Below are 14,385 nucleotides of genomic sequence, written 5' to 3'. Positions count from 1 at the left end.
GTTCATTTGTGGAGTTTTTTTGGGGGGGGGTGGAAGTGGTTTGGTTTGGTTTTGCAATTTTTTTCCAGCCTTATAGTTGGCATTGATGTGATTTGCCTGACACTGAACTCCCCAGGATCCTATCTGCCTTCCTGCACAGCCCAAAGCCGCGCTGCATTGGTCCCCTCCTTCCCCCCAGTCTCCTTCACTTCCTGCTCCTGCTGCTGTACATTCTAAATCTCAGACTTAAAGAGTTTCTCTACACCCAATAAAAACGTCCCCTGCAGTCTTCCATCAGGCCTATAGTTAGATTATTTTAGGGATAAAAACTATTAGTAAAGAGAAACAAGGACAAGGATAGAATAGAGAAAATTTGAAGTCCTGTCCTGGTTGTCTTATTGCCTCTTTTTAAAATCTCATTCAGAATCTGATACTGTTCATATCCCAATTGGTAAAATGGTGAAAGTACTACAAACTTGGTTTTGTTTTGTTTTTTTAAAGATTTTATTTATTTATTTGACAGAGAGAGATATAGTGAGAGAGGGAACACAAGCCAGGGGGAGGGGGAGAGGGAGAAGCAGGTTCCCCACCGAGCAGGGAGCCCGATGCAGGGCCGATCCCAGGACCCCGGGATCATGACCTGAGCCGAAGGCAGACGCTTAACGAGTGAGCCACCCAGGCGCCCCTATGAACTTGTTTTTTAAAATACAATTTTGGGGGGGTACTTTAAAAATCTATGTGAAAGCAATTTTCATATCAAAATGCAGCATTTATTCTTTCAACCTAACCAGATATGTTCTCTACATTTTTTCAGGAGACAATGGTTCTTTTGGTCCCTTCCAAATCCTATCTTGGTTTTATTACTATGCCTATCTAATGACCTCATAATTTCATTTGGGACCAGAACTGATCTTTGCTTGTTATGCCATCCTTAAGCTGTATTTCCTCTACCTTTTTAGAAGGTTTGATTTCTGGTTAGTAAGACTCAATAGACTAAAGTTTTATAGAAGGACAAAAAGAAAAGCAAAAAACCAGCTGGCAGTGTTTACTGCAATTGGGATACTGTACAATGAGAAAGACGTTGCAGTGAGAATTTCCACTGTTGTATTTTGCAGCCGGCTCAAATTGGCCTTTGTATCAATGGAACGATTTTTCTCATTTTTAATACAGGAAACAAATTTGCGCTCATGGAAGAAAAGTTTGTTTGCCAGTAGCCCTGCAGTGAATCTTACAGGAGCAATGAAGTATTGCATTCATTAGTGTGTGTCTCAGAGAAGGTTCAGGAAAAGCCTTCACTGGTTTTCAAGGGGATCCTTGTAGAATTACGTAATTGGAATCCTGAAGAATAGGCACCACTGTCTAAAAATGGCCTTTATTCTTCTAAATACATATAAACGGTTTCATAGACTGAGAGACATGACCTTCGAAAAGGAGGGTGTTTTCAGGGGATTTGCAAGGCTCTCAGGGACTCTGCCTCCAGGCCCAGTGGGGTGCTGTGGCCTCTGGACCTCTGTCTTCACTCACCAGAGCTATACGGAGGCCAGCTGTCCTGGGAGTTTAAAAATTTTTTTAGGTTAGACCAATTTGTGGGATTAAAAAAAGTGTTATGATACCTCTTATAGTAGGATGATGGGGTACAGTTTCAAAGAGTTTTGCTATAATCCCAAATCACCGTGTTTTTTTGTTTCTTTTTTTAATAGCAGAGGATTAGAAAAAGTTCTCCATAAATTATGTAACCAATCTTCCTGGCTAGCCTGACTCAAGTAATGGAAGAGATAATTATCCTATTTTAATAATTTATAAACTCAGTTGCATACATCAGCATAAAACCAACCTATTAACCAAAAATATCTGACATTGCTTTTGTTGCCTATTAGGATTTTGTTTTGTTGTTTTGTTTTTAATTTTTTTTTTTTTTTTTTTTTTTGACAGAGAGAGACACAGCGAGAGAAGGGACACAAGCAGGGGGAGTGGGAGAGGGAGAAGCAGGCTTCCTGCGGAGCAGGAAGCCCGATGTGGGGCTTGATCCCAGGACCCTGGGATCATGACCTGAGCCGAAGGCAGACGCTTAACGACTGAGCCACCCTTACCTGCCATAGAGCAAAGATATATTTAGTTTTCTAACACACGATAGTAATCATTAACACCTTTATGGTGCCTTAAGGTTTATAAAATAATTTTTGCATATGTTATTTGAATTTCTTGGCAACCCGTGAGATAAGATGATGTTATGCTCCCCATTTTACAAAGGCTGAAATATATTAAGTGATTTGTCTAAGATCACATAGGTACTAAGTGTAAGTAGTAAAGCTGAGAATGGTAAATAAGTTTTCTGGCTTCAATAACAAGAATAAATACACCCAACGCTTTGTGTACGTTATTTCTAGTCCTTACAACAGTTCTGTTAGCAAGCTAGTGTCTCTTTTACAGTGAGACCGCTGAGCCTCAGAGTAGTTTCCCCTTCCGTTAAGAGAGTCAGAATTCAGACCCAGGTCCATGTGGCTTCACGTGGCACTCTCCTTCACGTGGCTTCCCATTGTTAACCCATGCTGCCCATATATTTCTAATTTGCGAGGGACTTACCAGTTTGTCAACTCAGTTCAACTTATTAGAGTCTGGCTGGTGGAGACTTCATTAATTTCAGAGTAAAACTTGACAGATGCGATGTGCAATGAAGGCACCCTCCAGGGTTCCTTTTTTGGGAATATTCATCACAATTTTATTGAGCAATAAGGGTGCATGCCTGCAAGAAGCTTAACTTTAGTCAGGGAGAGGACAAGGAAACTGATGATTGAATGCGATAACTTCCTCTAGGTTTAGGGGTCACTCAGTTCCAGCTATGTAGCTTTTACTGGGATAAGGGGAAATAACAGTTCTGTCAGAAAGTAAGGCTATAGATGGTAATAGGAACTAGTATCAGAAAAGCTTAAGGCAGGGGCGCCTGGGTGGCTCAGTTGGTTAAGCGGCTGCCTTCGGCTCGGGTCGTGATCCCAGGGTCCTGGAATCGAATCCCGCATCGGGCTCCCTGCTTGGCGGGAAGCCTGCTTCTCCCTCTCCCTCTGCCTGCCTCTCTGCCTACTTGTGCTCTCTATCTCTCTGTCAAATAAATGAAATCTTTAAAAATAAATAAATAAATAAATAAAATCTTTTAAAAAAAGCTTAAGGCAAAGCTTAGAGTATAGAAGGGAGGGGAGAGACTGAGGAGAAGGCTAGGGAAAGATCCAGAACCTAGCTGGGGATCTGTAACTCCATGGGCAGTTGAGAATGGACAGGTTCTAGCAATCACACATCAGAGCAAGGCAAAGAAAAGGTCAGACACAAATGAACAGATGGGATCTGAACCTAACAGTACAGAAAAAAACAAAGCAGCCAAAACGGGCGGAGCAGGAGGGGGCCCAAGACCAAGTTCTAGCGATGTGTAGGGGGCCGAGGAAGCCATGCCCGGTGAGCAGAACAGACGCAGCCTCTAAGTTCCTAGAACGCACTGACAGCCGTACTCGGCTGGAGCCTCGAGTGGGCGCCCGCAGTTGCGTATCCGGCGGCATGTCCGAAGGAAGCGGGACGAGCCGTTTCTGGAACAAAGAGCCAGACTCCTCCTACCTGTTTTCTACCTGAAGTGCCACCCCATTCCAGGAAAACCTTCACACAAGCAGGCTAGCGAACTGACCGCTGGGTTTGCCATTATCTGTCATGCCCTTTCACCCTTTCTCAGCTGAAGCTGCTTAGCGACAAGAAGATAGCAACAAGGTGGACTCAGAAGGAGGAAGTCTGGGAAACCGAAAATCTAGATAATCGGTACCAATTAAACCCTTCCTTCTCTTTCTCCACTTATTCATCATTCAGTAATTAAGTGTATGAGTCCCTTCTAAATGTATCAGGATTTGTGGAGATATAAAGAAAAAAAGAGGCTTTCCCCTGGCTTAGGATTTTTCAGACCCTTGGATCATTTTCACCCCATCCGCGTTTGTCATAGAGCACTCTGTGCTCAGAAACATCTGATAAAGTGCAGGCAACCGGATCCCGGGCTGGGGGATCTGAGTGTCGGTGGCGCCCGCAAGCTAGTGGGACTGCAGCAGCCGTATGAAGGAGCTAGGTTTGGCCTGACTTTCCCCTTACAACTTGCCCGACTAAACAACTTAATCTTATTTACTGCAAAAGCAAGGAGTATGCAGTGGTGGTGGCCTATCCACGCCCCCGCCCCCGCCCCCGCCCCCACAAAAGGGAAAAAAAGGTGGTTCAGAGTCGGAGTTCACTACTACTGTTAGTGTATCATTTATTCAAGGTACTTGGTCGTGCCTCTTTTTAAAGATTTTATTTATTTATTTGACAGACACAGCGAGAGAGGGAACACAAGCAGGGGGAGTGGGAGAGGGAGAAGCAGGCTTCCTGCAGAGCAGGGAGCCCGATGCGGGGCTCGATCCCAGGACCCTGGGATCATGACCTGAGCCGAAGGCAGACGCTTAACGACTGAGCCACCCAGGCGCCCCTTCGTCGTGCTCTTACGGTAAACGGCAGAATTTTACATACACATTATGAATTTTAGGAATCTTGTCACGTTTTCGAGTAGCTTCCTTCTTCTCGAGGCAGGTCTTAATTCTAAATGTAACATGCCTGAAAAAACACTCCCGAAAGGCTTCTTCTCTTCAGCTCAGTATTTAATATAAACATCAGGCAGTCAGAGTTGTGTGGTTTAGGCTCAAAGGCGGCCCTCCATCGTGCAACAGACTGAAAGCTTAGACTATAAGCTCTTTATTAATAATAATTGCTTAGCCATTGCACAATAACCTGGAACAGCTGTTTGGTGAATGAAAGAATAATTCAAAGCGAAGTAGGCCAGATATAAAACCCTTCCAAACCACATTTCAGAAGAGCTCCTTTGTGTCAGCGAGGTGCATGTCTGCAGAAGGAGTTTTGCGAGGACAGGTGGATAGTATGGGGCCTTTACAATAATTACATCACCGTCTGGTACTATCTTTATGGCCAGCTCGGATGTACTGAGTTCTACATATGTGGGGTTACAGAGTCACGTAGCTCGATGATGGAACCGCGGGCCTGGCAGCCTTCATTACGCCCAAGACTGGGATGACGGATTGCTTTGAGAAATGATTTTCGAAGCACATCTGTGAAATGTATGATCTTAACGGGTACCGGCATGTATTTCTTGGAGGTATCACTTTACGCTGAAGTTTTCCTTGGTGGAGTATTTTTCAGAGACTTCTCTTCTGAGGCTAAATTAGGAATTTCTGTTCCTTATTTGAGTTCCAAGAATTGTGCCTTTCCTGCCCTCCGCCCAAATTGGAAGATATAAACCGTGGGAAAAGTGTCTTTACACACTGTATTGAGTAATTCTCTAACTTGGTTTATTTAGCATATCCAGGAAGCCTTTCACATCCACGGAATCCTCTTTCTATTAATTCTCTTCAAGCTAAAGCTACAAGTTTTTGTCCTTCGTTTCCGGGTCCCGCCTGCGAAAGCAGGGGCGGGAGACAGGCACAAAGGCCAATAGGTATAGGAAGTTAACATGGAGCCGCTGTCTCTCCCTGTTCAGATCAGGCTCTCCGGTTCCAGTATTTACTCTTCCTCAAACAGGAAAAGGGAGAGAGGGAAATACAAAACTGAGGCCTGTAAATAGCTTTGTGGGATTTGCTTAATTGAGGTCCTAAGGAGCCTAAAGAATACACATTGGTGCAGTTCTTCTGTCCCAGGAACTTCAAGAGTTGACCAGAACGAGACAGAGCCTCTACCCTTGTAACCTTTGTCCATCTCACTTATGCCTGGGAAGAATGTGGGTGCTAATTTTAGACGCAGAGACTAAGATGCACAAAGGACAAGTATCATAAAGCATTTTTGGAGCCAGAAACAGATTTAAGTTCCTTGACTCACTGCTGCTTTTACTCCAGACCACACAGTTGTACCCAAGGGAATTGCTGGAAGAATTGGTGCCTTCAGAGACAATTGCTCATAATTGGTAGCTAGAAGCCACTTCACTGAGAAAGCACGGGGTCTTAGATGCTTTAAGAAATAATTGACAGACTGAGGCCTGAGTGAGTCAGGCTCTTCTGAGTCATAGAGCTTTTAGGTCCATCTTTCCGACTGACCTCTTCAATCTTGTTTTCTCCCTCTTTCAGGGAAGACAAGGACCCTAAGGCAAAGATACACCTCAAGTTAATGTCTAAGAGTAGAGGCCTTTCCCTCATAGCCTACCTCTGGCCATTGTTTACCAAAGTGTGGTTATCAAATCACCTGTTAAAATCCCTTGGCGTGCTTGTCAAACATGCAGACTCCTGGTGCTCCGTCCCTCCACCCCATAGACAATGCCGCAGGAGACAGGAAGCTGGCCTCTGACCAGCATCCCAGGGGTTCTCAGCACACCAAGTCTGCCTTGGACCTCTGGACCAGTGGTTCCCAAAAATGACAGATCGTCTGGATTACCTGGGGAGACTTTCTTTTTCTTTTTTTAAAGATTGTATTTATTAGAGAGAGAGGGAGAATGAGCAGTGGGGAAGGGCAGAGGGAGCTAAGCAGGAAGCTGATGCTGGGCTCAATCCCAGGACCAGATCACGACCTGAGCCTAAACCAAGAGTTGGACGCTCAACCAGCTGAGCCACCTGGGTGCCCCTTCTTCCAGACTTTTATCCTACTGCAGGAACATAATGTTTTGTTTTAATGAAGTAGAGGTCATATTATGCATAGTGCTCTGCAGCTTGACTTTTTCCTAGCTTGTTCTATCTGTCCCATTCTTTTTAACACGAGGCTCACAAAGCAAGTGCCTACAGGGGTTAAGCAGGTAATGTAAATGAGTTAAATGGGAGGGGGGTTAAGCAGGTAACCTAAATGAGTTAAATGGGAGGGACTGCAGAAAAGGTTTTTCCATTTAATGGAGTCAGAAGCTGCCCAGCTACAGTCAGCTGCTGCTATTTGGGAAACTGGGCCCAGAATTGCCAAAGCTTCTGTTTTCAAGAGAAGCAAATCTGAATTTGTTTAATGTGCAAGCTCCACATTTTTTTTTCATTTTTAAATATTGGTAACTAATTCAAATTAAATACAGCGTGAACCAGCCAAAAACGTCTTTAATCCAAACACTGCCCTTAAGCCACCCTTTTGAAACCTCTACTGCAGTGTATACATAATGTTCCACAGTATGTCTTACTTGCTTTAAGCAGATTCCAGGTGCCATCCCAAAGATCAGATGAAGTACGTCTGGGATAGAACCCAAGATGGTTCATTTTTTTAAGTTCCCAGATGATTCTGATGATCAGAGAGGTTTTGGAACCACTGTCTTAGATTACTAACAAGTTGTTTGGGACCACTGCCAGTGAATTAGGAAGGAAACTGTAAATACTTTCATTTGCATTTGTTTTAGCTGGCTCCCTCTAATTACAGCACTCCATGAAAGCACAAAAAGGGCCCTGCCGCCACTGTTTCAGGCAGTTCAATCACAGCAGAACAATAAATAAACCAACTCAGGAATCTTTAAGAAGCTTTTATTGGCACAGCCCAGGAAAAGGTGTGGTAGCCATTTCTGAGCAAAAACCTGTATCCCAGCAAGGTCTTCAGTGTTAAGTTTAACACCCCACTGAACCAGAAAGTTTAAGTTCCTGAAACTTAAGTTCCAGACTCCCCAGGTCACTAAGCGGTTAAGAGGTACCCCCACCAAAAAAAATTTTAAGTAAACTCTGTGCCCGATGTGGGGCTCAAACTCACGACCCTGAGATCGAGAGTCACATGCTCTACCAACTGAACCAGCCAGGTGCCCCAAAAGACTTCCAAAATTTATAGGTCAAGCCCTGCTGCTTCTGTTAAGATCAGAAAGGCAAGAGACAGTCCTGAATGTGCATCCTTGTCATGGGATGACTAAAAGAGCAGGAAACAGTATTAAGTTTTTTTAGATTGACTCCGGGTCACTCCCCATTACAAGGACGATGTTTTCAGCAGTCACACTGAAGTCCCTCTGCATTCTGTATTTGGCTAAGCAGCTTCTGCTTAGGACAGGTGGTGGTCATAGGACATGATCATCAGGATGGTAGAGTTCACTCATCAGGCGGTAGATGTAGGAAGGTGCATTCCCACCAATGTTGGAGATAAAGAGGGTAATGAGCTCTGGGGGGACGTAGTCAAACACAGGGCAGTGAACGCTGACCTTCTCCAGAATGTCCCCTGAAAGGCAATCACACGTGCTAAAGATAAAACCGAGGTGCTGCTCTAATAACTAAGCGCACACAAATTCTAGGCTCAATAACGCAGGCATACTTGCTACCCCAAGAAAGGGAAGCTGCAGCAAAGTACAAACCAGAAGAGATGACTTCACGTCACGGCACTCCTGCTTCAAACTCTCCAATGCCTTTCCATAGCCCTAGGAATAATTCCATCTTGGGAGAGTCGCCCTCAAGATCTGGCCCCTCCCCACTGTGCTACACTAATTATAATTTATCCCACTCTCCCTCGTGCTCATTATTCTCCAGCCATATGGCCATCTTGTTCCAACTGGCTAAGCCTGGACCTAACTCAGGCCTTTTGCACCAACGTCTAGGGGGAGACTCTCCTTGATCTTTACATGGTGGGGCTCTATTCATTCTGCACTCAGCTGAAATGTCCTCTCATTTAGACCCTTCCCCCACTAACATAGTCTCCTACCACTTTCCATCCCATCATCCTTATTTGTTTTCTTCCCAAAACATCCCATGACCTGACATATTCGTGTCTGTCCTCTGCAACAGAACATAAGCTCCGTGGGAGCAGGGCCTGTGTTGTTCATTGTTACATCCTTAGTACCTAGAATAGTGCTGTATACATAGTGGGTACTCAAAAGATACAAAGAATCCTTGAAAAAATGCATGTGTGAATAAATGGATGAAGTTATTCAACTTCTAAGAATTAACACCCCAAGTATGGTGCCTCCCAGAGGGCGTTTAAGGCCATCTTATGTTGATGAGGTGGCAGGCTCACTGAGCACAGCTGCTGCCTTCAGAAGTCAGAGAAAAGGACCCCAACACATGAAGGTATCCAGGTTACAGGCAAGTTTTATATTAGGAACATTTTAGAGCATGCTTCCTTTGGCAGCCATGTCACCAAAATGACTCCCTACAGCAAATGAGAATGAGTACATTTTCCCATTGGGCTGCTGCGTGTGTGTCAAGCAATGTGCAAAGCCAGACCCCATCAATGCTGAATGGTCCAACCCACCATAGCCCAGTACTCAGTGAAATATATTAGTCTCAGAACAAAATGAACATGGACTAGATGAGGTGCCCCCACACTCTAAGATGCTAAAGAGAAGTCCCCACGAGAATTACGATAAAAACCACAACCGGGCAGCATTCAATCCCCACTGACTACTAAAACAAAAGCAAAGAGACCAAAACACGTACACGTGCACATGCACGCGCACACGCCCACACACACACACACAACACACCCTTCTGTACCTTCTGTGAAAGGCAGGACTTCTTCAGGAGCCACAAACTTGTGAAATGAATCTTCTTCATTGGGGAACTAGACAAGAAAAAAATTAAAAAAAAAAAAAGAGTGAAAGAGACCCAGCAAATTCCAGTTTTAAGTATACACCCAAGGGAAATAAAAAAGGTATGTCCACGCAGAAACTGGTACACCAGTGCTTACAGCAGCAGCATTCACAAAAGCCAAAGGGCTGAACAGTCCAACTGCCCACCAACAGGTGAATGGATAAATAAATTGTGGTAGGTCCCTGCAACAGCGTATTATTCAGCCACAGAAAGAAACCAAGTGCTGTGCTACAGCTAGGAACCTTGACAACATGCTAAGTGAAAGAAGTCAGAAACAAAAGGCACATATTATGATTCCTTTTATATGAAATATCCCAAACAGGCAAAGCCACAGAGACAGAAAGCAGATTAGCGATTCCTAGGAGGTGGGCAGAGGGGGCAATAGGGAGTGATTACATAATGGGTACGGGGTTTTTTCTAGGATGATGAAGGTTTGAAACCAGAGAGTGGTAGTTGCACAATGCTGTGAATGTAATAAGTGCCCCTGAACTGTACATTTAAAATGGTTAATTGTATGTTATGTGACTTTCACCTCAATTTAAAAAAGGGAACTGCAAATAGGTTGGTATTTCAAAGCAAACAGCTTCTATTGCTAACGAAGTGGCTCTTCACTTTGTAATACTGCTTGTATTAGGCTATAGGGGACAGTCCCTCCAACGATGAAAAATAAAACCGGGGCGCCTGGGTGGCTCAGTTGGTTAAGCGACTGCCTTCAGCTCAGGTCATGATCCTGGAGTCCCGGGATCGAGTCCCGCATCGGGCTCCCTGCTCGGCAGGGAGTCTGCTTCTCCCTCTGACCCTCCTCCCTCTCATGTTCTCTGTCTCTCATTCTCTCTCTCAAATAAATAAATAAAATCTTAAAAAATTTTTAAAAAATTAAAAAAAATAAATAAATAAAACCGATTCTGTGTTCTGGGTTTCAACTTGTTCGGCATTTTCAGAAATGATCAGCGTGATGGGCAATGGTGGCAATGTCAACAAAGGGCCTTCCCCAGCTATGTACTATCCTGACCTTACAATTTTGATTTCTCAAAACTGACAAGTTATAACTATCAATTTTTTTTTTTTCCTGGTTCAAGACTTCTGTGGCTTTTTCTGGCCTCTATGGGGTCTAATCCATTTAGTAAACGCAGATAAAGAGAAGCCCCAGAGTTCAAGCCTACTCCTCGGCTTCCTTCTCTCTGCTGGCTACAGACAGACATACCTGTGGGGAAAGCTTGAACATGGGAGCACACACGATGAGCGGCGTGGAGTGGTGTTTTGCTGCCAGTGCTAGAGTGTGAGTTCCTGTCACAGCTCGCAGGGCACCGTTGGCCAGGATGGTCTTTGTGCCAATGATCACCTTTGGAACAGGAAGCAAAATGTGAGTCATCCTAGGGATGGAGCCTTAAATGGGCCATTGGGCACCACAGGCTAAATGCTCAGGCCTCAGTCTCGACATTGTGAGCGTCACACGCTAGTCAGGGAAAAGGGATTCTATGGTGAAGACCAAGAGTTCTAGCTCAAGAGTGGCTTCCCAAAGAAAGAATGAATATTGTATGTGACAGGAAGCTTCACTATCTCCTGCTCTTAGCCCTGCCTTTTCTGGAAGCTATTTGCCACACCTCCTGAGAAAGCTAAGAGCCTTTCTATTCACCATCCATCACTGTCAAGCTCTCTGAGCAGAAGGCAGGGACCCTCTACCCAAGCCCTAGCAGCTGCCACACTTAGCCTTATTTCATTCTCTTCAATGCTTTCACCAAAAAGCAGCTACCCTGGGGCGCCTGGCTGGCCCAGTCAGTACAGCATGGACTCTTGATCTCAAGAGTTGTGAGTCCGAGCCCCATGTTGGGTGTAGAGACTGCTTAAAAATAAAATCTTTAAAACAAAAACAAAAAGAAGCTACTCTAAGTGAGGAACAATGATATAAAGGGAAAAGAAATCAGGTTAATATATTAAAAAGGCCCAGCATGTAGTTTTAAAAGGCGCTAGAACTTTTCTTCTCTTCTCATGTATATTATAGGAGGGAGAAAAAAAAAATGAGTATTTTAGAAGTATAATCTTCATGAATTCAGTATAACTCCAAATACACCCACCTTGTTGACTCTTGACATAACAGCAAAAATGGCAGCATCAGTCATGACAGTTGTCTCAATACCTGCTTTGGATAAATTGACTGCCATTTCATGACCCTACAATAGGAGAAAAAGGCCTGATGTTAGGAGAGAGGGTGAGACAGGGTGGAAGGCATCTCCAGTGGAACTGGATCTGGAGAATTCTGTGATACTGGGCACAGCCGACACACACCTGCCAACAGGTAATTCCTTTTTCTACTCATGGTAGGTATTCTCTGGTACACTGCAGAGAAGCCCAGGAGAAGCCAATAAATGCTGAATTTTCCACAGGAGCACTAGCGCAGCCAGAAAACTGGAAATACTGCTTGCTTGTGTAATTAGGGAGCGCTGACAGCACAGCTCCTGGCTCATTCTTTTATGACCTCCTGCATCCTTACATATTTCCTTTCTAGAGACCTATTTCTAGAGACCTATTATTTACGTAGGGATTGAGTAATTTACCCTATTTTGATTCCTAAAAGAACCAATAGATTTCTTTTCTTGGACTCAGCATTTCCTCTAACTTTCCTAAACCAATGTTTAAGAATGTTGACAGGATGAGGGCTCAGTCGTTAAGTGTCTGCCTTTGGCTCAGGTCATGATCCCAGGGTCCCGGGATCGAGCCCTATGTCGGGCTCTCTGCTCAGCAGGGAGTCTGCTTCTCCCTCTGCCCCTCCCTCTGCTTGTATGTGCTCTCTCTCTCTCTGTGTCAAATAAATAAATAAATAAAATCTTAAAAAAAAAAAAAAAAGAATGTTGACAGGATGAACAACTCGAAAATTCCCTTCACGGTTTTGTGTTCTCAATGTCTTACTTATCAAGTCAAAGTTGGCATGGAGCCCATCTATCTCTTCTTTATTCCCTCCTCATTTTTCATTTTTCTTAGCAGCTCCAGCAGTCCCCCTACCTGACAGAAAGGAGCACACTCTGCCACAATGACATGGAATTTCCTCTTTTGGGCAGCCTCTTTGAGGAAGGCTTCTACTGTCCGGGAGAAGCCAATGGTCATGATCACCTCATTGGAGTGGATGTGCTCCAGAGCCTGGGCCGCAATGTTCTCTGTAGTCCCTTCTGCAAGAACAGCCGGTTTGGCAAGGAAAATGTGAAACTGCCATATGCCGCAACACGAGACAATCGTGACAGAACATGGAAAGAGACAGGTGCCCTTCACACAGACAGCCCACCTAGCAGACCTAGTGGTAACACAGGGTGAAGGGACTTAAAGTGAAGGTCACCTTTTCTTAAAAGCCACGCTCCTCTGGGATCTTCTACTTCCCAAGTTCTCAGCCTACCTTCTTTCCCAGCAGAACCCCTACTCATCCACTTACCCCCAACTCTGCCCCACACGATACCAGCTCCTTAGAATTCATTTTGAAGACAATGAATTCAGGCAAAAAAATGGTCCAATTTGAGAAACTGTAAGGTGCTGAGAGTGGAGTAAACAGAGTTTCCCCCTAAAAGAACTCTAAAAGGTGGCCGCAACACCCCCACCTGAAAAGGAGGCCACAGAAGAAAAACGGGAGGAATTTGGAAGCAGCAGCTACAGACACACAGACCCAGCTTCTTCCTCCCTTGGGGAACTCTGATTGTAATGAATACATGCAGGTCTCCTGGGTCACAAAGACAAGGGGAAAGGAGGTGGTGCATCTGTGTGTATAAAATTCAAGAGGAAATTTAGGGGAGAAGAGTCTACCATCTGTGGTTTTGGGGAGTTCATCTTTAACATGAAAATAAAGCTGTCCTAACAGTCTCTGCAGCAGTGGATCTGCAATCTATCAAGGGCTGGTCTGTAAGGACATGTAGAGAGGGCTATCTCAGTCCTGCCACCCGTTCCAACCCTTTCTCTTAATCAGGATGGAGCACAAAGCTCAGAGAACCACGAGACTGGTTATCTCCTATCTCTACTGATGAACAACTTCCAGGGTCTTCTTTTCCCTCATCTGCCTGTCCATCAGGGATCAGGACTCTTACCCAGTTCCACAAGAAGCTCATTAATTGCCTCAATGATGTTGGACTGGAGTTGGGCATAAGGGAAGCTGAAATCCTCGCTCAGGCCTTCGGATGTCAAGAGTTTGTGCAAGGACTCCTGCTGATCGCTCTCATCGCTGCGCCCGTGGAGTCTAGGGAGGCAACAAGACGCAAACAGGGAGGGGGCGGAGGTGTAGTAATTTAAGTAAGAGGAGCTGCTCAGCTCCACTAAAGGCTTCAAGCAGGGAGAGGGGCTTGTGCAAAAAGGCCCACATCCTGACCTGCCATACTCCTCCCGGATGATCCTGAGCACTCTCCGCACCATGTTGCCCACTGTGGTCTCTGAGGGCTGCGCAGCCGTCATCCTCTGGCCCTCTCGGCGGATCAGTTCCATCAGTTTCTCTGCAGTCGAGGGAGAGAGAGAGGGCACGAGCGCGATGAGGCTGGGCGACTCTCCGCCTGAGGATCGGGGTCGGACAGTGGCTAGGGACGCGACAGAACCAGACCTGCCTTACCTGCGTTGCTCCAGCGGTGGTCCGTGATGATCCGGCGCAGCAGCCCCAGGGTCTCCCGAGCCATGTCCTCGGAGCTGCGCCGCCCGCCGTCCCGCTTCAGGGCCTCCACGAAACTCTCGATGCTCTCGTACAACTCCGAGCCCTTAGCCGCGGCTCCTGGCATCTCGAAAAAAGCCGCCTCGCCGGCGGAATCCCCACCTGTACGACCTCAGTCCTTGCACTTCCGGGGCGGGTGAAGTCGACTTCCGCTCCGAGAGGAAAACTCCAGTTTGAGGGTCCACAGGCCACGCCCCCTCGGTGCCACATCCC

General features: G+C 45.5%; 1 protein-coding gene across 1 annotated transcript; it reads right to left on the bottom strand.

Annotated features, from left to right (window-relative positions):
* Window positions 1–7,449: 7,449 nt before the first annotated feature.
* On the bottom strand, window positions 7,450–14,322 carry EIF2B2 (eukaryotic translation initiation factor 2B subunit beta). The gene is made up of 8 exons (XM_045901248.2): window positions 14,077–14,322; window positions 13,843–13,963; window positions 13,565–13,713; window positions 12,501–12,664; window positions 11,576–11,671; window positions 10,705–10,842; window positions 9,405–9,471; window positions 7,450–8,136 (listed from the first exon to the last, which is right to left on the bottom strand). The coding sequence occupies exons 1-8, from the start codon at window positions 14,237–14,239 to the stop codon at window positions 7,979–7,981; spliced, it is 1,056 nt and encodes a 351-aa protein (XP_045757204.1). The 5' UTR covers window positions 14,240–14,322; the 3' UTR covers window positions 7,450–7,978.
* Window positions 14,323–14,385: the final 63 nt, after the last annotated feature.

The sequence above is a fragment of the Mirounga angustirostris genome, unplaced genomic scaffold (genome assembly GCF_029215605.1).
Source record: "Mirounga angustirostris isolate CCGP_5_RB_7025 unplaced genomic scaffold, mMirAng1.0.hap1 SCAF_9, whole genome shotgun sequence".
Lineage (NCBI taxonomy): Eukaryota > Metazoa > Chordata > Mammalia > Carnivora > Phocidae > Mirounga > Mirounga angustirostris.
This window is presented reverse-complemented; position numbering and strand designations above follow the sequence as displayed.